The 23,085-nt window shown below is 41.3% G+C and overlaps 1 protein-coding gene across 5 annotated transcripts in view; it reads left to right on the top strand.

The window, feature by feature from the left end:
* The window catches only part of ITSN1 (intersectin 1), a 224,493-nt gene that overhangs the window by 141,637 nt on the left and 59,771 nt on the right, over positions 1-23,085 (top strand). For all 5 annotated transcript variants that reach the window (XM_084626735.1, XM_084626738.1, XM_084626736.1 and 2 more), the window contains 4 exons: positions 6,912-7,156; positions 10,829-10,988; positions 12,448-12,653; positions 13,503-13,585. In XM_084626735.1, coding sequence (XP_084482861.1) covers positions 6,912-7,156; positions 10,829-10,988; positions 12,448-12,653; positions 13,503-13,585 — 694 coding nt within the window. The remainder of the gene's footprint in view (positions 1-6,911; positions 7,157-10,828; positions 10,989-12,447; positions 12,654-13,502; positions 13,586-23,085) is intronic.

Genomic DNA, 23,085 nt, shown 5'->3' with positions numbered 1-23,085 from the left:
GGATGGTTGCTATACCTGGAAGTCAGAACAGAGTATTAAAGATTTGTTTGGGCTTTAAAGCCTATCTAAAACTGTAGTACTAAAACAATGCAAACTATTCTAATTCCAATTTTAAAAACTCAACTATATTAAGAGAAGGTTACGCTTAAATTAATGCTATGTTAAACACTTACTCTGAGTTAGGAAATGACTACATTAAGGTCACAATCATATATGTTGTGTTAAACTTTAATTACATGATGACTGTTTCTCCAATAATATATTTTTTCTACAATTTCTGCTTTGTCATAATGATCCAGTATAGGTTTTTACTTGTTCATACAATAACTTTTCCTCTTAAGAATTTTTCCCTACTTAATGGCTGCATTGTTTTGCTGAAACACTTTAAAAAATATTTTTTCAGGCAGGAACAAAGTAGAGAAAATGTCAGTCTGACAAAAAGAAAAGGAGGACTTGTGGCACCTTAGAGACTAACAAATTTATTTAGACTCTAAGGTGCCACAAGTACTCCTTTTCTTTTTGCGGATACAGACTAATATGGCTGCTACTCTGAAACCAGTCTGACAAAAGGAAGCGATAAGCAACTGAAAACGTTGGAGGTGTAAATGGAATGGAAATGCTTATTCATCTTTAATTGTAGTGGTTGGTACTACTGGAATAAAACTCCCTAAAAATATTGTTTTGTTAGCCTTAAGTAATACTATGGAAGTATAACTTGCACTTTTTGTAATTCCTAAATCTTTTAAAAATTGTAATTGCAATTGTCAGTAACTATAGTTATTGATGTTTAGGAATCTCTGAATAATTGGAATAAGCGTTATTAATATTGTAACATGCAAATGTCATTTTACAGTTTTAAAAAAATTCTCAATGAAAATATGCAAAAATCTTTTGTAATTGTAATTTATGAAAAACTATAGAGAGAAGCAATATGACCTTAATTCACTGCTTTATCTTCCTATCATAATGAGTTCTCTTTTTAAAGAACTGTCCCACTCTGGAAAACTTCAGTTGGGTTTTGGAAAAATAAACTTTCTAAATTGTCATATCTTAATGATATTTAGACAGTAGTAAAAAGAAGCTCTGATCATCCTTTCCTTCCTTTTTGATTTATTCGGCAATATCTCATGACATCATGAACACTGGATTGTGGCATTACTGAGTGACTTAGGAAGAGGCCCAAAACCCAGTTGAAGTGCAATAATTTCACTGAAATTTTGTCACTTATCCTTTAGTAAAGAAGTGAGGTTGGCAAGTCATCAGTCAGATGAGCAAGTATGCAGGGCTCTGTAGGTTATTGAAGAATGGAATATTCCAGTTAATACTTTATCCGGGAATAAAATGTTTGCTAGAGGGACAGGCATACACTGAGCTTTGCTTGAGGAAGTCTAAATATCAGTTTACTAAATGGCTCAGGGAACATAATGAAATGTTGGGAAATCAGTATTCTGATTTCAGGGAACACTTCTGAATTTCAGATCATGTTTTGGATAATCTGCATTCACCTGTATATGACTTTAGACTTTGCTTTTAATTTATATTATAACAGGGAAAAACTGGCCTCTGGCCTTGGCTTATTTTTATTTAAATATCTTTAATTACTGTAAGAGCTAACAACTGATTCTAGTGGGATTGCTCTCCTGCTCTTTAGTAATTGCTTACTTTGTGAAATGTATTATAATTCTGCCTTACTTTCAAATCATTGCTTTCCTGCTGGAGGTTAAAAGGGAATGGGTAAGTATACTGTATGACTGTTAGAAAGTCTGTACAATCTTTTAATACATTTTTATAAATATAGCTTTGTTACTGTCAAGTTACATATTTTTTCAATTTATCTGGGGTAACATTTTTGAGACTTAAGTCCCGTTGTTTAAAGTTACTTAAGCTCTTAAGTACCTACATCACTTAAGCATTCAAAAAAAAATGGCCATGTCATGCTTCTAAAAGGTGTAAGTCAATTATAGTTTTTGGAGAGTAACAGTTTGCAAGCTTGTGGCACCTTAGAGACTAACCAATTTATTTGAGCATGAGCTTTCGTGAGCTACAGCTCACTTCATCGGATGCATACCGTGGAAACTGCAGAAGACATTATATACACACAGAGACCATGAAACAATATCTCCTCCCGCCCCACTGTCCTGCTGGTAATAGCTTATCTAAAGTGATCATCAAGGTGGGCCATTTCCAGCACATTTCCACGGCTGTTACTCTGAAACCTGTCAGTTTGCAAGCTTATGTGTTAAGGTATGTCTAAGATCCTATATGGGCTGGCCTTATGACCGTTTAAATGCAAGTTAAACTCTGATTAAACTTTCAGCTTGTCTAGGCCAACCAGCATGGACTGGGGTAAAATTAGCCGATAACAATCATGTTCTAATGTAGGTGAAGGCCTATAGTACTGTGATTTGGATTGGTCCATGGTGACTGGTGAGCACTATATAGCTACAACTGGGATCCTTCTTCACTTGTAACGACTAATATTTTGAGGGAACACAGTTAAAGCATGTTTCAGAGTAACAGCCATGTTAATCTGTATTTGCAAAAAGAAAAGGAGTACTTGTGGCACCTTAGAGACTAACCAATTTATTTGAGCATGAGCTTTCGTGAGCTACAGCTCACTTCATCGGATGCATACCGTGGAAACTGCAGAAGACATTATATACACACAGAGACCATGAAACAATACCTCCTCCCACCCCACTGTCCTGCTGATAATAGCTTATCTAAAGTGATCATCAAGTTGGGCCATTTCCAGCACAAATCCAGGCATGGTTCAGTCTGACAGTGCAGACAAGATTTAGGCTGTGTTACCATGTTCCTGAACCATGCTACCGCCTTGGACTTTAACAGGGCTGCAACATGGTTTGAAGAGTTGGTTGAAACACTGTTTTCCCTGTGAGACTGAACTGAGCTTTAACTGGTCTCCAGCTCTCTAGTAATTTAAATTCATTTTCCACCTTTGCTGTAATGTATGTGTGGAACTGCAGGACCAGTGTGGAAGGGGGCATTTAATTTTTAGGGTGTAGACAAATCACCAAAGGGTTCAGGAAGTATGTACCAGATACAGATGTTGGCTCTCTATAATACTGGGATATTTTGTTATATATTCATGGTCTGCCATAGAATCTGAATGCATGATGGGAATACAGGTGAGAGTTGAGTTAAAGTATGTCAAATAAACTTTTTATTTATGTTCTTTCTGTTTAACTTTTTCATTTTTACCTTTAACTTGGAGTTTTTGGCTTTCCAAGTGTTTTAAAGTTTAAACATTTTTTTAAAGATTATTTTTGTATAAATTGAATTGATAATTATTTACAGCCTTACCTTGCATTTGTCTTGGATTGATAATACTTTTGAACCTAGACAGCCCCTTCCATTCCAGGCTCCCTCTCAGACTGATAAATTTCTAACTTCTATTTTATTACTACTCTATATGGAGGAATGCTGTTCATCTTTCCTTTTGGGTGGATATTTCTCTAGCGGAGTGGATATTAATGAGTTAATTTGTTTTCCTTTGGGTTGGGCATCTTTCCATCCCCTCCCCTAGCACCAAGCTGAAGTTCCTCAGCAGATTCTGATGGCACTAACCATATCCTATATACTTCAGTGTTTTGGAATGAACTTGCAAGTAATTCCACGAAGAACACTCGGATTATTGATCTTAATGGCCTGGGTATTAGAGGAACGTAATTCAGGATGAAATAGCTCAATTTCTGCCCAGAGCCTAAAGCAATTTCATAATAGTGCATAGTAGTCTGTAGTCAGTTTTGTCAACTGATGGCAATGGAAATGATTATTGTTGTTTGTAATATGTCAGAGCCTATGCCTATTGTGATGGGTACTGCACAAACATAAGGAGATGGTCACTGCCTGGAAGATCTTACATTCTGAGTAGTAGCAGGGGTTTCATTAATCTCAGAAGCAAATCTAAGATGAAATTCAGCTTTCAGGAAAGTAGATTTTAAAAAGAAATGGATAGTGTTCTGGCTGATAGAATATATGGCTGAAAAAAGATATATAATGGTAGCATTTGTTTTCAATTTGATTAAATGCCAGAGGTAACTGGATCTTTTAAATTTTTTTTTTGTCATTGAGTGTTCTTCCTGTGAAGTCTTACAAAAGCTTCTTCTTTGAAGTTATACAGTGCTATACTTTAAACTTTTAAACACCTACCCTCTATAAAGCTGGGAAATCATAATTTTTTGTAAAGTGTAAAAGATGGCTTTTCATGCTTATAGAATATTTCAAAAAATGAATAATTGAAGAAACGGAAATTTCATCCGCATGATTGGACTATTTAAAGAATTTGTAGAGTTTTCAATTCTGCTTAAAGAAACCTTTAATAAATTTTTACAATCATTCTTGTATATTTCTCACCTACTTTTCCAAAAAATTTTTAAGTCATTTAGGCAACTGTGTCAGTGTGGTCCATTTTTAAGAAGCCCTTTTTTAACAGGTTAAAAAGACTGATTGTGACCTATTGTTGCTGAACTTATTTATTATTGATTTCAATCATCACCTTGGCAATTCCCAAAGATTGCAAATGATGTGCAAATGTTACTACAGTTTGAATTATTCAACTTGAAGAGTCGTATGCTGATATTTACCCCCCCCACACACACACACACTCCATTTGGCAAGATTCGTCCTCTACTGTGACCTTCCATCACTCCAGAATGCTATCTCAACATAGTATTTAGTGCTGCTGCAGTGTAAATTTTGCTCTGTACTGCAGCAAAGTCGCATTGGACTAGTCAAGCATGCTGTCCGTTTATTTCTGTTTGCTGTGAATTAATAGAACTGAGGCAGAGATAGGCCCAACACAAAGCAGAAATAATGAATTGTTTTATGCGAACTGAAGAGTATGGGATACGAACAGTAGCAGACAGGCAAAAGTCAACACATCGCCTAAGGCAGAGAGATCTGTCAGCTGTAGAGGGGAATAGTCTAGAGACAGTTGCAACCAGAAGCGTTACTATTTCAAATTAAGTAGCTTCCATGCAAAAGAATTTTTCCATCCTTACTCTAGATTTGCAGAAGTGTCTGCAGTGATTCTGTAAAGTGATTCCTTGGAATGATCCCAAGTCACCTTCTGGCTACATCCTGATCCACAATGTGCGAGCAAATCACATTGCTCCTGTTCTTGAAGAGCAATGGAGATTTGCAATGTGCACATAGGTGGGATCCAGCTGTCTGTGCAGGCTTTGAAAGCCAGAACTGATCTGTGCTCACTCGCTTGGGAAGTATTCCCCTTTAGTCTCACAAATGTTGTGTGAGGTAAAGCACACCACGCTATTGTGAACTGCACTGGCTGCACTGGCATTTAGATGGGTCCGCAGGCATCACCAACGAGCTTTTCAGGCTCTCAAAGGTGCATTCCACTACCATTTTGCAGCTACTCTGTACTTGCATTTTCTTTTTCTTAGGTCAGCAATGTTGGGGTACAGCTTTGAGCCACATTGGGAGCGGGTATGCAGGGTCCCCCAAAATAACTGTGGGGACAGAAACACTGTACACAACCAAGTTTTTTCTGCGGCATGAAGTCCCTTCACGGTACAATCCTGACCTCCTGAGCGCCCTGGTGTCATGAACCTTTCCTGTGTCCAACATAGGTGTTCATGAACCAACCTTTGTGGTCCACCGAGCCTTGGAGAATGAGTGAGTGAATAGTAACCTTTTTGGTTCACGTATTCACTAGCTCCTTTTAATGGAAGTATTGGAATGTGTGTTCCTTCGATGGTGCCTACAGAGTTTGGAAACCACATCCTCTGAAATCCTGCTATAATTTCAGGGACTTTAATTATGGCAGCCACTCATGGGTAGATTGTAGTTTTGATAGCATGACAAACCTGTAGAACTGTCACCCTGACAGTTGACTTCTCAACCATGAACTTGTTTGCAGTTGACCAGCAGCTATGAGGTATTGTCAGCATCCAAAGGGTAATAGCCACCTCCTGTACTGGTGTGGATTTCTGAAACTGAGTGGTCTGCACTGAAGGGTTGGTGCAAGCAACTTGCACAACTCCATGGAGATCTGCTTCCTCATTTGGAATTTCTGCAGCCCCTGGTCATCATCCCAGGTTTCCCAGATGATGTGGTCCCACCACACTATGCTGTTTGTCTGGAACTAGGGTCAGCAGTCCACCCCGGGGGTATACTGTTGCAATCCCAGCATTCAACGCATCTGTTCCTTGGAAGCCTAGTAGATATTTGTTTGCCCTCAGTTGTCAGTTGTCTTCAGCATTTCAAATTTTTCTGACCCATTCTATCCATTATCTGGTACTGGCCTGCATGAATATTAGTCCCACAAGCAGTAGCAGGAGAAGAACCACATTGTGGACTTGCTCCTTGGCTTCAGCGCAGTTTGGCAAAAGGGAGAGGTGAGAGAACACGCAGCAAAGCGGTTCCCAGAGCATCTCCTATGACACAAAGGACGTTGGGACACTGTCCCTGAAATAGCACTACTGTCATGTACCAAAAAGGGGCAGCATGGATGCAGGTATATGCCTGTACACAGCATATACTCTTGCGCAACCAGAATATGTGGCTTCTGTGGGGATACAAGGTACATGTTCTAGCAGTATATGGACAAGTACTCAGGGAAGTGCACAAGTGTAGACGTAGCCTGAGATTTAGGCAGTCTTTTTTCTTTTTCTGTCCCATGCAAATATTTGAATTTGGGAAAGTATTAATTATGAAAAGGATGACTTTGTATGACGGTACTCATACCATTACATATTTATGTATGCTGTATAAAGAACAGCTGAATATTTAAAAAAATTATCCAATTTTGTAACAAAATTTTGAGTTTACAGTAACTGGAGAAAACTAATCAACTATGAATGGCAGCTGGATTTTTAAGTAAAAATGTTTCTAATGTTTCTGAATCTTGTTATTTAATGTACTTACAGGTGGATGAAAGCCAGACTGGAGAACCTGGGTGGCTTGGAGGAGAACTGAAGGGAAAGACTGGATGGTTCCCTGCAAACTATGCAGAGAAAATACCTGACAACGAAGTTCCAACCTCTGCAAAACCAATAGTTGACCCTACTGTTGCACCTAAAGTTTCTTTGCGTGAGACACCCCCAACTCCGGCAGCTCCAGCTTTGGCAGAATCTACTGCAACCACCAACAACTGGGCAGACTTCAGTTCAACGTATGTTTGCTGGTGGTTATCTCTAGGAGTCCAAACCAGTACTGTGGGTTTTCAAGCAGTTAATTTGTGTCCAGTTAAAATTCATTACATTTCTCATCCACTGAGATTGTGTCAGTAGTTAACCTGGCAAATGAGATATTTTCAGGAAACTAGGCAGCACACTGTAAATCAGGAAGGATTATTCATCTTCGGTAAGACAGAACTCCCATCATAATTGTTTTCCCTTTAGTAAACATTTTTTCCTCAACTGGACAGGCCACTAAAGTTTTGTTTGTTTGTTTGTTTAATTTTAAATTAGGCTTTCCAGTCCAAAGGCATGCTTTCACCATATCCTCTTAAGCAATCAAGAAGACAAGTACAGAAGCTTGCCCATCTGGCACTTTTCCCTGACCACATTCAGAATTATATTACAGCAGAAATCCCAGCATGACATTCTCCATTTGTTTATATACCAAATATGTGAGAGAGCAGAGTTGACACCTTCTCTTACTTCATTGTTACCAGCTTGTATTTTACATTAAGATGCTGCTGCTGCTAAAGTCAACCAATTTATTGTTATACAGTAGTACTCCCCTGGTGTGCCTGATGCTGTACACGTGTAAGACAAGTTTCATGTCCTAAAGATCATATAAACAAAATGGATGTAGGTTTTATCAGGACAGGTTAGTCTACTATGTAAATAATTGGTTAATCATTTTGTTTAAGGAGATAAGGTGTTTTACAATTAGAAGTATGTATTTTACTGAAATATTTGAGTACTTAACACACATTGCTTTAAAAAGATTTTACCCAAGAGATCACAATAGTTCTGAAAAAAATACCACCAAGTTTAAATGATTTTATGTTGCTCTCTGGACAACTTTTTTTCTGAAAAAGCAATAATATAAAAAAATTAAAACTAAGCTTCCCACTAATTTTTATTTTTTTGCTATCTAAACAAAAGTAGCTCAAGACAAAACTATTCTAGTTTTAAGTGAATACTATGCATTTTTATAACCTTGCATAAAAATCATGGTCTGATTTTGTATTTTATTTTCTACCAATTAGTCTCTACTCCAGAGCTTATCACGTATGATGTTTGTACAGTGCTTAGCACAGTGGGGCCCAATCTAGCTTTGGCCCTCGGGCACTATTACAGTGTAAATGCTTAATAATAATTAATGAATATTTAATTAAGGACACGAGCCAGGAATAGAAATTCACATTTAAGGTGGACACTCTCTTTATACTGTTAGTTTCTTTTAATTAACCTAATGGGTTTGTTAAGGCACAGATAACTATGTGACAACATATAACCAAAATCATGGATATCAGTTAGTCTCTACATTTTAGTGGCAGTTTTCCATTTTGCAAGCCACTGATAGTGATGGGACTGAATGAACACCTCAATCTGCTGGCTGATTATTTTATTTAAAATTGGCCCAGCCGTTGGTGTGGTGACTGTACAAAACTGAATAAAATCCATACTAATTACAACTAGTTTCCAATCTAAAATCCTCCAAGCCCACTGAAAGTAGGACTCTCCCACCACTTTCCCCACTCACTTAGTTGTCCTTCCCATAAGCAGCCTGGGAAAATAAGTGTGCTTGGCAGCATTATCTGACAGCAAGGGGAAAAGGGTAATGTTTCGGGGGCTGTGGAGACAGTAAACAAAATGGCTGGCATTAATTGGACAGTCCAATTATACATACCTAAGGTCCCTTCCTAAAGATCCAACTGGGTCTCAAAGAGGTCCTGGCTCTGAACGATCCCAGCCTCCCTGTCTTCAGTGATTTCTCCTCATCTTCCAGTTCAAGGGAGCCACCCACTGCAAGTTGTGAGCTGTCCACTGTCATTGGCAGGAAGGGGGGTGGTTCCTGGCTCGGTCCGACAACAAACAGTTTGTTATACGGGCCTGTCTAAGGGGCAACACCAGACTTCAGTCTGTGCGCCTTTGTCTTCTGGTAAGCCTGCTGCAGCTCTTCCCCATTGCCTGGCATTGGCCCTCATCCCTGCTATACCCCTGGGCCTCAGTGCCCTTAGCGTACGCTTCCCTTGTACACCTCTTTATTCCTGTGCAAATTCTGTCGCTGTGACCGCATGCATACTTCTCTACCCCACCTTCACATCAAGGAAATCTAGGATCTTTTTCTTAGACTGTACAGTGGCGTGAGGATAAAGTAGACTTATGCTTGTCCAACCTTGGCAAGTACACTTGTACTAGCAGGAAAAAGAGGCGTTTCCAAAATATATCGGTGACTTTAGGGGGTGGACTTGGTGTCACTATGATGCCTAGGCAACATTGTTCAAAAATTTGACAGAATGGGCACTGCTGAGGGGACAGGTGCTAGAGGACTGTTTGTACTGGTACAGGTACTTCTGCATCCACACAAGCATCACGCCAGTACAACTATACTAGCAGGGGGCTTGTGTCACTTGAGGAACTGGTTTAACTTGGCTGGTAAAAGTTTAGGGATTTTTTTGGCAGGACTCAATGCTGTGCTGACAGAAGGCAAGTTTTGCTGTTACTACTTTGTAGTGTAGACCAGGCCAGGAAGTGAACAAAGTTGAGCTCTGGCAGACCCACAGGGGTGAAATGTCCTGTCTCGGTCTCACTCTTCCCCTCCTCCCCCCACCTGTTTACTGTGTACAGCTGTTAACTCATACATGTCAGCTGATGTCAACTCCTATATTATGATGAGAGAGGTAGCTGGGACTCAACTATTCAGGGCTTTTTAGACTTTAGGGTTCTACACTAGCTAGTGAAAACGTAGACAATTATCTGTAACTTTGTAATTACAGAAGGAAAAAAATTCAATTAAAAATTAATATATTTAGTTCATAGATCTTTGTCTACTTAAAACTACAGATGTGCACTGAGCTTTAAAAATACATAGTTTCGACAGTTAGCATCCAGAGCTTGCACGCTGGGGGAAAAAGAAATTGGACCAATGAAGTCTAAACAATAAGGAATAAGGCAGGAGATTGAGAGCAGATAATCATGATTAAATGGTAATGAAAAGGTGGTTGAAAGTGGGTTCTAATAATCATTTTATAGGATGAGAGGTGATGTTCAAAGGATAAGTGATAACATGAAAAAAATCACTCAGTTGACAAAGGAAGACTTTAAAAGTCAGCATTACACCTGATGGGGCAAAGGAGTAAACAGAAGTGGAACTATTAGAGCCTTAAAAGTGAGAATGACGAGTATGAATTTGATGCAGAAAGGGAGGAGGAAGTCAATGACCCATCTAGATATGTGGAGCAATCTGCATGGAGCACCAGGAGAGGAAGATTAATATATTTTATCAAATGTGTAATTAAACTAAATCTGCTGTATAGTATAGAGTGCCCTGCAGTTGAAATGTTATTGTATAGGACGTGAGTAAAGGGGGGTGGGGGTGGAGGGAAGTAAATCGTGTGAACAGCTAGCGTTTGTGAACAAGAAGCAGCAAGTGCATGTGACGCTTACCTTTTTAAGGGGAAATATGCAGTCACAGTAAATCCACGTATGGGAACTTCAAACACAGTACAAAGACACTTTACACCTAGCAGAAAATCAATTATAAGGGATTCTTCTAGAATACATACACAGTGTCTTCATTTGAAATTTTTGGTGTGAGCAAGTTTTCAGCAGAATGCAATAATCACTGCAATCAAAAATAAAGATTATATAGTCTGCCTTATTTTCAGGTGGCCGACCAGCACTAGTGAGAAACCAGAGACTGATAATTGGGATGCTTGGGCAGCTCAACCTTCTCTGACTGTTCCAAGTGCAGGGCAGGTGAGGCAGAGATCAGCCTTCACCCCAGCCACTGTTACCGGATCATCGCCTTCTCCTGTCCTGGGGCAGGTAAGTGGCTATATGTGCAGAAATCATACTTAACCTAACGTTTTCGCTTTCGCAACGCAATGACAAAACAGTAATTGACCAGCCCTTGCAACATTCCTCTAAGGGAGGTAAAGTATTTCAAGATGAAGACGTCAAACAAAGCCATGTGGGAAGTGCAATTTGGCATTCTAGGAGTTCTCAAGTAGAGCTGGGTGAAATTTTTTGGACACAAAATTTGTCAAAAAAAGTTCGTTTTGGTCAACCTCAAACTATTTGTGAATTTGACACACATTCACCAAATAGTTTTAGGCAGGAAAAAAATGTTCTGGTTAGATTCCCAAAATGTGGTAAAGAAGAGTAGGAGGTGATGGTGGTGTCCCCCTTTATAACTCTTATCCCAGCGATTACTGCACTCAATTGGTTTATGGGGGTTAAAACCCGAGTTTTCTGCTCTGGAGCAACGATTTGAACCCAGGTCTCCCACTCCCAGCTTTGTGCCCTAACCAACTGGGTTGCATCTCTCTCATTTTTTCCTTCTGATGCTGTTCCATTTTTTATTAAATGCTTGAATAAATTGGGCCAGAAAGAAAAACTCTGTAGTCTGGTGGTGAGGATAGTCACCTGGGAGGGGAGGGATCTGGACTCAAATCTCTGCTTCAGAGTGGGGATTCAAACCTGAGTCTCTCACACCTCAGGTGAGGGCTTAGACCAGCGGTTAGAAGTCTTATCAGGAGACCAGCATCAACACCCTTTCCTCCTCCAATCGTTTTGTGAATTTAGCTCTTAAAAAATGTCTGGAAACAAAATGTTTTGGGTCAAACTAGCTTTGATTTGCATAATTTTTGTCTTCATTTTTAAATTCATTTCAACCCAATTCGCAAACTTTTTAAAAATTTTTTCCAGAACTTCCAGAGAACCGAAAAATCAGTTATTCTCCCAGCTCTATTCCTGAACCCAAATCCTGTGTTCAATCTGTTAGATCACAGTGCCTCAACACTGGCTGAAAAATATGTAGTGCTGGTACATAGACATAGCATTCTGAGATGTGCTAGATATGTAAACCCCGAAAAAGCAAGTAGAATGCAAGATGGCATAATGAATAACTTATAGCAAAAAGATTCTCTTTATGTACACTTTTTTTGTGAGATTTACTATAAGCCCTTGGGGCAAGGCTTGTTTTTATATTTACAGTGTGTAGAAAAATTATTAAATATCTTACAGGAGTGTATGCACCAGGCACTTTTAATTAATACAAATATAGAAATACTGGTGGACTGTGTTAATATATCCATTTGATTGTATTTTTTTAAAATGATCTGTTTGGCTTTATTTGAGTAAAAAGCTTATTTTAATTGAAACAGTCAACACATAGATCTGTGTCTATAAATGAATGTTGTAAGTGAATACCTCTAGTTAGTTAGTTTTAGCAGCCTTCTTTGCAAAAGACTCTACATGATTCACTTTTCTTTTCTTACAATAGGGTGAAAAAGTAGAGGGCCTTCAAGCACAGGCCTTGTATCCTTGGAGAGCCAAAAAAGATAACCACCTCAATTTTAACAAAAATGATATCATCACAGTTCTGGAACAGCAAGACATGTGGTGGTTTGGAGAGGTCCAAGGTCAAAAGGGATGGTTTCCGAAATCATATGTGAAACTCATTTCAGGCCCCATAAGAAAGTCGACAAGGTATTTTGTTTGGTTGCTTTTGTTAGAATTAGCAGCATTTTTATTTAATAATTAATATTATGTTGTTCCTATTTAAAATGTGTTTACTTGTATGTTTGTTTTTAAAATGTTGGCTCTGAAAAGTGACTTTATTAAAATGGCATTGTGTGGCCATATTTGTGTCTCTGGTTTCAGATCGGTGTGGCTCAGTTTACAAATAAAATGATGAGCTTTGGTTTTTGGCTTCCTCTTCTTTAACTTCCAGTCCTACCTACAAACTCAGCTTGGGATATGAAAGCAAAGCTGGATTCTTCCTGCATCATGTATCGCCAACAACAATTCTGCATTTAGAATTTAGCTAACAATTCTGTTGATGCACGAGTGGGAACAGAGTTCAGGTTATTCTCCTGTAGCTGTTTCGGCTACACAATGCCAACAAGACGAAAAAGTAGCAAAATCTTATTTAAGTTGATAAAATAAGTAGAAATTGAAATATGTATGGGGTAGGGCTATTGAGTAAAGAGGTGCCACTTTCCTGTATTCACTTTACTAACAAACAGTGTTTTGTAAGATTGTAATCTAATACAATACATCATGTGAAAACAACGTTCTAGTTGATAATGAAAACTAGAATGAATTTTACATTTTTCTATTGGGGAGCACAGCAATTTTTGCTTTCAATCCAGTTATATGATTTCAAACTGTATTTTGTCATGCTGAGGTTTAAAACTTAAAATTTACTATCATTTTGCTTTACAAGTTGAGATAGTTTGTTCATGGATATAGCTTTTAATGTATTTTTTATTTAAAGCATTTAGTTTGTTTTGTTAAATTTAGAGAAATTAAAGCATTTAATATTTTCTCTTTAAGCATGGATTCTGGTTCTTCAGAAAGTCCTGCTAGTCTAAAGAGAGTAACATCACCAGCAACTAAACCTGCTATGTCAGGTGAAGGTAAGAATTTGAAATGAATGGCATTAGTATCATCTTACTGTATAGTTTAATAAAAGAAATTCTCTAGTAATAGGTACAAGTTCAGAGCCAGATCCAATGGGAATTAGTGGTACTCAGTACCATTGCAGGATCAGGCCCTGTTACTTTACAAAGTGAGAATTTGAATTACCTCCAGAATTAATTATGACTACAAGGCTATGTCCTGCATGTTTTGTAAAACTGCTCATTTCCATAAGAATAATATTTTTCTAATTAACTTAGGTACATTAATTTATGCAGTGTCATTTATAAGCAGTCAAGAATCAGTCCCATATTTCTGATTGTTTCTAGCCTTCTGTCTACAATAGGAAGGGCCCAGCATTTGAAAATGCATAAAGGATGTATTTTCTTTTAAGATCCACTGTGTGCATATATGCAGTATATGCCATGTAAAAACATGCGTACATGCTTCAGGATAGGCAAGGATATTAATTAAATTAATAAGTTGGCTCCCAAAATTTTAGTTTTTCATTCGCAATGTTTCTTTGTGAATAAATTGAATCCTGCAGTGCCTGTTCTCCTATTTAAATGTGGGATATACCAAAACTTTCCACCTCTTAGGAAGGGAAGACAAATCAGTGCTGATCCCGTCATGAGGAAAGGGATAATTATCCAAACAGGCATGTAGGTACTGTAAAATTTTTAATAGTTTTCATTTGTGCTGTCTTATTTGACCCAGGAAGGTTAGATTTAAATATAAATAAATAGCAAATAACAAAGACTGCTCTAAGTGACTTGAGTTAGATATTGGTATTTTTTGTTGTTCCCATGTCATTTTGAACATTAAGTACCTTCCATCAATGAATTATTATTAATTGAAAACCATATGAGTACTTACAGTAGTCTACAAGTTTGTACCTATTTTTTTCATGACAAGGTGCTAAATGGGCCAGACCTTTGCCATCATTGGAGCCCATACCGCTGCCAGCACAGGTGTGGCTGGAGTGATACCAGGAAACAGATACAAAACTTTTTTCTTCAGGGATATTGTTGATAAAACTCCTGCCAGCATAACAAAATTTTCATAAGGTGTGTTAGCTTGGTAGAAGTTGGATTCAGTTATTAAACATGTAGGGTCCCTATTTTTTTAGTATTAAAAGTAATATTGACACGAGGGGAGGTTTTTTTGTGCGGGGGGTTGCATTTAAATGTTAATGGGTCCAGCAATAGTTGGGCTAGTTCAATTCAGTCATTTTTTTCACTTAATTATTGGCCTATATCATATCTGATTCATGATTGAAAGGGATTACTGGAATTAATCTGTTTCAGAATTGGTTACTTAATTGTCAAAAAAGCACATAAAGCAAGGTATAGGATCTGTATGTATGTGCACATGTGTGAAACTAAATATATTTTACAAAATAGTAATATCTTTATCAGTCTTTTTAGCAGTGCCTTAATTCTTTATTTTTTAAAACATCATCTGTACAACTGTAATTTAACAGGAATCATTTTGGGCAATTTTTATCACACACAATGTAGTCTGTATTTTGCCACTGATAAAAATTTCACTGTGGAAAGTGGAATTATAGAAGGATTCTAAAATTTGGCTTGCTTGATTTTCAAAGGCTGTTTGAAAGAAAATACAGAACTGCTAAAACATCTCCCTCCCATCTGGGCTCTATAGCTGCAACCTGGGATACTGTATGTCTTCTGTCATACCGTTCTGTGTTTTTCAGTTTGATTATCTGAATATTTTACACACTGTGCTAAAAGCATATACTTTCAAAAATATTTTTGAAAAAAGTTTTGTATGGATTCGGCAGCCTTATAATTTCTCTAGGAAAGGAAACTCCTATATAAGTATTCTTCAGAAGCAGACTTTGATGAAAGCTAGTTAGGATTTTAGTTCTGAGGATAGTATTTCAGTCTACACTTATTCACCAACAATTAAACATGCCATGCTTGCCACTCTTTTCCACAAGCAGAGTGTGTAACCCAGAATATTTTCAGAAATCTCTGGTATACCTCTGAGCAGCTCCTTTTTTTACAGTTGAGTGAATTGTGTAATGTGCATACTACTTCAGAAAATGTTACTGATTTGTCTGATTCTTATTTGCACTCCAAACTGTAAAGGTTTTCATTGAGTTCTGTAATTAAATTACACATTGCATTTCTCAACATCAGTCTGCTTCAGTGTTTTTTGCTCTTGAATACCAAGTAGCTGACCATGTTTTAACAAAATTATGTATTTCACAATTATCTTAGCATTTTCAAGCCAACTGTTGTGTAGGATACAATGAGATTGGCTGTCTCCATAAGAAGCTTCAAGTAATGAAAGAATTCATTGTTCATGAGAGCCAACTGACATATGTAAAAGGAAGACTGTATCAGAAGTTCAGAAACTGGGATTTTGTATGCCAGGACTGAAAATACTAGTTCTCAGCATAAAATTGAACCCATAAAATTGAACCCATATAAGTATGCTTATAAAGCAAATCATCATCAAGTGCTTGCACATGTCCATTCCACTTTAGGAGTGTGTGTGCTAGGGCATTGAAGCTGGAGAATTCTTCCCCAGAACAGTATCCATCAGGACAGCACATGTTAGCCAACGGTATAAAAGGATGGAGTCTCCCTGCCCTCTCATCCATTCCTTTTTACTGCTCACGGTCGGTAGTTGTAGCGTGTCTGAGCCTCACTGTCTCCCATGCTGTTTTTAGAAAAATATTTGCTGGAGTTTTTTTATTGTAAATAGTTTAGTATGGTTGTAGTTTATAGTTCTTCTTCAAGTGCTTGTTCATGTCCATTCCAACCAGGTGTGTGCGCGCCGCGTGTACACCAGCTGGAAGATTTTTCCCTTAGCAGCGTCCATAGGGTCGGCCTGGGCATCGTACCTTCATGGCGCCCAATATAGCGCCCTGCCAACCCCCCACCCACTCAGTTCCTTCTTACCACCGGTGACAGCTAGCTGGAACATCGCTCGCTCCTTTAGCAAGCGCTTTAGCGGTATCTTTACAGTTCATACTGTGTAAATAGTTTGTTTTTCTTTAGTTAGTTAATAGTTTTTCAATAGTAGTAGTTAGCTTGTTTGGGAGGTTCCCCCTGACAACATTTCTCTGTTTCTAGGATATGCCCGGGTCTCCAGGGTTTAAGCTCTGCGAGGACCGCGGCAAGTTTATGCCTAAGAGTGACCCTCATTCTTCCTGCCTGCGGTGCCTTGGAGAGAGTCACCAGAAAGAAAGGTGCCAGATCTGTAAGGGTTTCTGACCCAGAACCCTCAAAGATCGGGAGCAGAGACTTAAACTTCTGCTAATGGAGATGGCATTATGGCCACACTCTGACCCCGGACCTGCAGAACCTGCACCAAGTACGTCTTTGTCAGTGCACAGTGCTCTGGTGCAGACGGTGCACAAACCGGTACCAGCCAAGGACTCTTAAGTCTCCTCGGCACCATCACGGCTTGGGCCATAAGAATCCTTCCTCGGTGCGGCCCCGCTCTCAGTCCCCAATGCCGCTAAAGAAGAAGAGGCCAGAGGGGGGTCGGTACCCTCAGCCAAAACCCAAAGGGTCGGTGGCGTCCACGAGTGCCTTGGGACAGACCGCCTCCTCCCTACCACCTTCCAGAGTCTCGTCGACTCCTGCCCTGGCTGGGGTCCAGTCAAGTCCGAATCCTCCTCGTCCTGCACAGGCGCCGGATTCAGGTTTTCCCTTACCTCGACAACTGGCTGATCAAAGGCCACTCCAGATCCCAAGTGGAGGATCAGGTAAACTTCATAAGAAGGACCTTCCTCGAACTAGGTCTCCTTCTCAATGAGGCAAAATCCACTCTGTCCCCGGTGCAGAGGATAGAGTTTATACGCGTGGTCCTGGACTCGATTCAAGCCAGGGCGTACCTCCTGGAAGCCACTTTTCGGTCGCTAGGGGACATTATACGGGGCCTCAGGCATTTCCCCATGACCACAGAAAGGAACTGTCTGAAATTGCTGGGGCACATGGCTGCATGCACCTACGTAGTGCAGCATGCCAGTCTCAGACTTCCCCCACTCCAGTCATGGCTGGGGTCAGTTTATCAAGCAGCCCGGGACGCTCTGGACAGTGTCATAACATTGCCCCCCCCCGTAGTGGACTCCCTTCTGTGGTGGCTCGACCCACAGGTCATTTGTGCGGGAGTGCCTTTCACCAGCCCTCAGCCATCCCTCTCATTAGTGACAGATGCCTCGGATCTGGGCTGGGGAGCTCATTTGGGAGACCTCAGGATTCAGGGCCTCTGGTCTCAGGTGGACCTCACTCAGCATATCAACGTCAGAGAGCTGAGAGCAGTGCGTTTGGCGTGCCAGCTTTTCAGAGCCCATATAGCTGGCAGGTGCATTTCAGTCCTCATGGACAACACCACGGCGATGTTTATATAAACAAACAAGGGGGTGCTGGGAAGCCCTCATGCGTGGGACTTCTGCGTAGAGCACTTGATACACCTGCAGGCTTCATGCCTCCCTGGAGTACAGAACGAGCTGGCAGACAGTCTCAGCCGAACTTTTCATGGCCACGAGTGGTCCCTCTGGCCGGACGTAGCAAGCTCAATTTTCCGTCTCTGGGACTCTCCACAGGTAGACCTGTTGACCGCACACAGCAACAGGAAGTGTCAACTGTTCTGCTCCTTCATGAGTCACAACCCGGGTTCCATCGCAGATACCTTCCTTCTCCCATGGGGGAACCGTCTGCTTTACATGTTCCCACCAATACCGCTGGTCCAGAAGGTGCTCCTCAAGATCCACAAGGACTGGGTCATATTGATCGCTTCGGCACGGCCACGCCAGCACTGTTTTATATCGCTTCTGGAAATGTCAGTGACAACCCCGCTCACCTTGCCGCTGATCCTGGACCTGATCACACAGGATCTCGGCTGCCTCTGGCACCCAAACCTAGAGTCGCTCCACCTCACAGTCTGGATACTCCATGGCTAAATTCTGTGGAACGGACCTGTTCAGATCAAGTCAGGCAAGTTCTCCTTGGCAGTAGGAAGCCCTCTACAAGGGCTACTTACTTTGCCATGTGGAAGAGGTTTTCTCTCTGGTTGGAGCAACGCAATCAGTCACCAACACTTGCCCCAATATCATTCATACTGGACTACCTCCTTCATCTTAAACAAGAGGACCTGTCCTTGTCATCAGTAAGGGTCCACTTGACTGCCATCTCCGCCTTCCATCCGGCTGCAGACGGCTTCTTGGTTTTCACGAACCCTTTGGTCAGCCATTTTCTTAAAGGCCTTGACAGACTGTACCTGCAAATGCGCCAGCTTGTCCCAACTTGGGACCTTAACCTGGTCCTCACCAGGCTTACGGGCCCTCCATTTGAGCCGCTGGCGACGTGCTCCCTGCGCTTGCTCACTCTCTCTCTCTAACAAGGGGCATTCCTTGTGGCGATAACCTCAGCTAGGAAAGTCTCAGGGCCCTTACATCTGAGCCCCCTTACACAGTTTTTCATAAGGACAAGGTCCAACTCAGGCCTCATCTGGCTTTTCTCTCCAAAGTTATCTCCCAGTTCCACATGAGCCAAGACATCTTCCTCCCAGTGTTTTACCCCAAGTCACACTCCTGCGATTGGGAGCTTAGGCTTCACTCATTGGATGTACGCAGAGCACTGGCCTTCTATATAGAGAGAACTAAGCCATTCCTCAAGTCCTTCCAGCTATTTGTAGCCGTGGTGGACAGTATGAAGAACCACCCTGTCTCATCCCAGCACATCTCGTTGTGGATCACATCCTGCATTCGGGAGTGTTGCAACCTGGCGAAGGTGCTCACCCCGCTGGTCACCATCCACTCCATCAGGGCTCAGGCCTCCTCAGCTGCGTTCTTGGCGCAGGTCCCCACCCAGGAAACCTGCAGAGCAGCAGCATGGTCCTCAATACACACGTTTATGACACACTATGCGATCACACAACGGGCCAGAGACAATGCAGCCTTTGGATGAGCCGTGCTCCAATCAGTAGATAACTCCGGCCCCACCCCCTGAATTTTGGCTTGCGAGTAACCTGGTTGGAATGGACATGAACAAGCACTCGAAGAAGAAAAAATAGTTCCTCATCTTCTCATAACTTGTTCTTCGAGATGTGGTGTTCGTGTTCATTCCAATACCCACCCTCCAGGCTAACCCTATGGATGCTGCTAAGGGAAAAATCTTCTGGCTGGCATGCACGTGGCATGCACACACCTGGTTGGAATATACATGAACAACACATCTCGAAGAGCAACAGTTATGAGAAGATGAGTAACTGTTTATTAGTAGCACTTGTTTATGAAAAACGTCTTGTTTTTTTATCTCATTTTTCTTTGAGCTTTTAGCGTGGTACTGGGGCATGCATAAGTCCCTGGGATTTAAGCGTCATTCTGGCTGTAGCAAATCTATACCAGTCAGAAATCCTCACTCCCTGTTCAAAGTGTTTTGGAGAAGTATACGTGAAGCATAATAAATGCCTTATCTGTGTGGGTCTTTCAGACCAGGACTAAGAACTTGAGAGATGTTTGACTTTGAGATAGGGAAACAATTTTCCTTCCCTCTTTGGACCCCAGCTGCTCTGTACATGGGGATTCAGACTTGACTCTGTCTCAGAGCACATCACCAGATTTGGTAGCATCCGTGCATCAGAGAGACCTAGACACACGAATACCCATTTTCAGTACTGAGCAAGCTGCAGAAGAAGTCCACCATTTCAACTTCTTCTTCATCTTGAGGGCAGGGTCCCCAACTGACTTGCACAAGAAGAAGACCGGTATCGAGGTTAGAGCTAAGGCAGCTCCCACTAGGCACTCCTAGTACAGCATTCTAGCAATGCAGAGTCATCGACTCTGTCCCTTCACGCAAGACCGTAGAGGCTGACTCCATTGCCCGGACCTTCAATGGCATCAACTTCCTCTATGCTGCATCCTACTGTATCAATATTGTGACATCTGAAGTGTTTGCAGTGGCCAGGGATCTCCTCTGCTTATTGGTGTCAGACCCACCACTGATGCAGGATGAGGCTCAGTTACTGAGTAATCCTGCCCCCCAGGACTGGGATATTTCTTGGCATCTGCACATTTGGTGCTGTATGGGACTGCACCTTTGTTATTACCATCAGGGTCTCGAAGTTCTGTTGTGCAGCAGAGCACACATATGATCCCTTCAGCAGGAAAGCCTCAGATTCTTCCTCTAGTACCATCCCCCTCCCATCAGGTCTTGGTCTCCTGCTACTCTACTTGTTACTATGCTGCCTTGGCATTCAGAGTGTGCTAATTTGTCCTTTGAGTCAGAGGCAGGATATTGTGCTTCACAATCTCTTTTCAGAAGGGCTCAAGCATCTTCCATTGCATCTTGGCTGCAATCATCTGGCATTCCAACCAAAGTCTATGAAACAATGGAGGATTTGCCCTTCATTCTCTCAGAAGACTGACTACAGTCGGGATTCTCTTTCAGAGTCTAGGGCAACCTTAAAGTCTTTGGACTTTTATACACCAGTCCTAAGAGAAAGTACGTCTGCTTTCAGGTCCAGCAAAGGTACCTGTTCTACCCAATAAGGTAGCCAGACCAGTCTAGGGGATGCCATAAGTCTCAGAGGAAGAGACCACCTTCTGCTACCTCTAAACAATCTGTAACATCTAAGCAATCTATTTGATTCAGTAGTTGAGGTCAGCAAGCCACTCTCTTAATTTCTCCTGCTTTTGGCAGCAAGTTGTCCCACTTCCTAAGCATTTAGACCCCCATTATAATCTATCGATTGGGTTCTAAATGTGATGGAACTGAGATGTACCCTGCAATTCACCTCTATTCCCCTTCCCCACACACTTCACCACCCCTTTTCAAGGGCCATTCTCACAAGACTGTACTGATTCAAGAAGCCAATCTCTATTACAGTTAGGGGCAGCAGAGTCAGCATTGTGGGGAGGGAGTCTGTTCCCACTATGTTCTCGTTGGAGAGTCCAAGGGATGTCTCAGACCTCGTTTAGAGCTGCAAAAACTCAACAGATACATGAAAAAAGATAGTTTTATGTGATTACCCCTACATCTGTTATCCCAACCCTAGACCCCAATGACTGGTTCACTGCCCATGACTTAAGCCTTGTCTCCACTTACCGTGGCTCAACCCTGTGGTGATTGATCCACCGGGGGTCAATTTAGTGGGTGTAGTGAAGACCTGCTAAACTGACCTCTGATCACTCTCCCATTGACTCCGGAACGAGAAGCATAAAGTAAGTCGATGGGAGAGTTTCTCCCATCGATCCAGCATGGTGTAGACACCTCAGTGAGTCGATCTAAAGTACATCGACTCCAGCTACGTTATTCGTGTAGCTGAAGTTGCGTAACTTAGGTCGATTTAGCCCCACAGTGTAGACCTGCCCTTACAGGATGCCTGCTTCCATTTGGTCATTCACCAAAGCCACAAAGTTTTTAAGACTTCTTGTAGCAGATGCTCGTTATCAGTTTATGATGGTCCTCTCTGGCTTTTTGTCAGCCCCTTGAGTCTTCACAAAGTGCATGGCATTGGCTGCGACACATCTCAGGAAGGCAGATGTTTAGGTGTACCCATATCTGGATGACTTAATGGTTCAAGCTTGGTCCAGACAGCAAGTAATGGTAGCCATGAAGAAGTTCCAATCCCTCTTTCGCTTGTTGGGCCTGTTAGTCAAGAAAGATAAATCAGTTCTCCTTATACAGAGAATCAAATTAATAAAAACATATTTGATTTGACGACAGTGAAGATTGTATTCATCTCAGGCCAGGTTTCAGGTGATTTTGGACCTGGGCAAATACTTCAAGGCTTCATATGACAGTGAGGAATTGCCTGAAACTTTCTGGTCCCATGACCGCTTGCACATATGAAATAGCATGCCAGACTTCACCTCAGTGTCATGCAGAGGTTGTTGTAGACTGTCTGACATCCATCTCGCCATCCGTCTCATCATCCACTGGATGTGCTGACTCTCATACCTGCAAGTGCTTTGTCATTTCCAGACTGGTGGATGGACTCTGCCATTGTATCCAAAGAAGGGGTTTTTTTGGCCCAACCCTGCCCTCCAGGACCCTAATCCTGGATGCTTCATCTTTCGGTTGGGGAGCTTATGTAGGGGATTTTCAGACTCAGGGACTGGACAGATCAGTATCTCTCCCTCCATGTCTGTGTTCAAGAGCTTTGAGCCTGGCCTGTCAAGTGTTTGTTCCCTGCATCAAAAGCTGTTTTGTACAGGTTCTCAAAGACAACAGTGCTGTGATATTCTGTCTAAATGAGCAGGGAGGTGACAGGTTAGACAGACACCCTGTGCCAAGCGGCAGTGAAACTTCGGTCTTTTTGTATCAGGAATAAGATTATGCTCAAAGTACCTCACCTTCCTGGATCTCAGAACTTCTAGTGGATCATCTCAGCAGATTATTTAGCAAAGATCACAAAGCAAAGTGCATTTTTCAAATTTGGGGAAATAGACTTGTTCGCCACTCAACAGAACAGGAAGTGTCACCAGTTCTCTGTACCAGGGCAGGGCAGAGGCCAG

The sequence above is a fragment of the Lepidochelys olivacea genome (genome assembly GCF_965140295.1).
Source record: "Lepidochelys olivacea isolate rLepOli2 genome assembly, chromosome: 1".
NCBI lineage: Eukaryota > Metazoa > Chordata > Testudines > Cheloniidae > Lepidochelys > Lepidochelys olivacea.
Note: the sequence above shows the minus strand (reverse complement) of the source record. Positions and strands in the feature narration are given on the sequence as shown.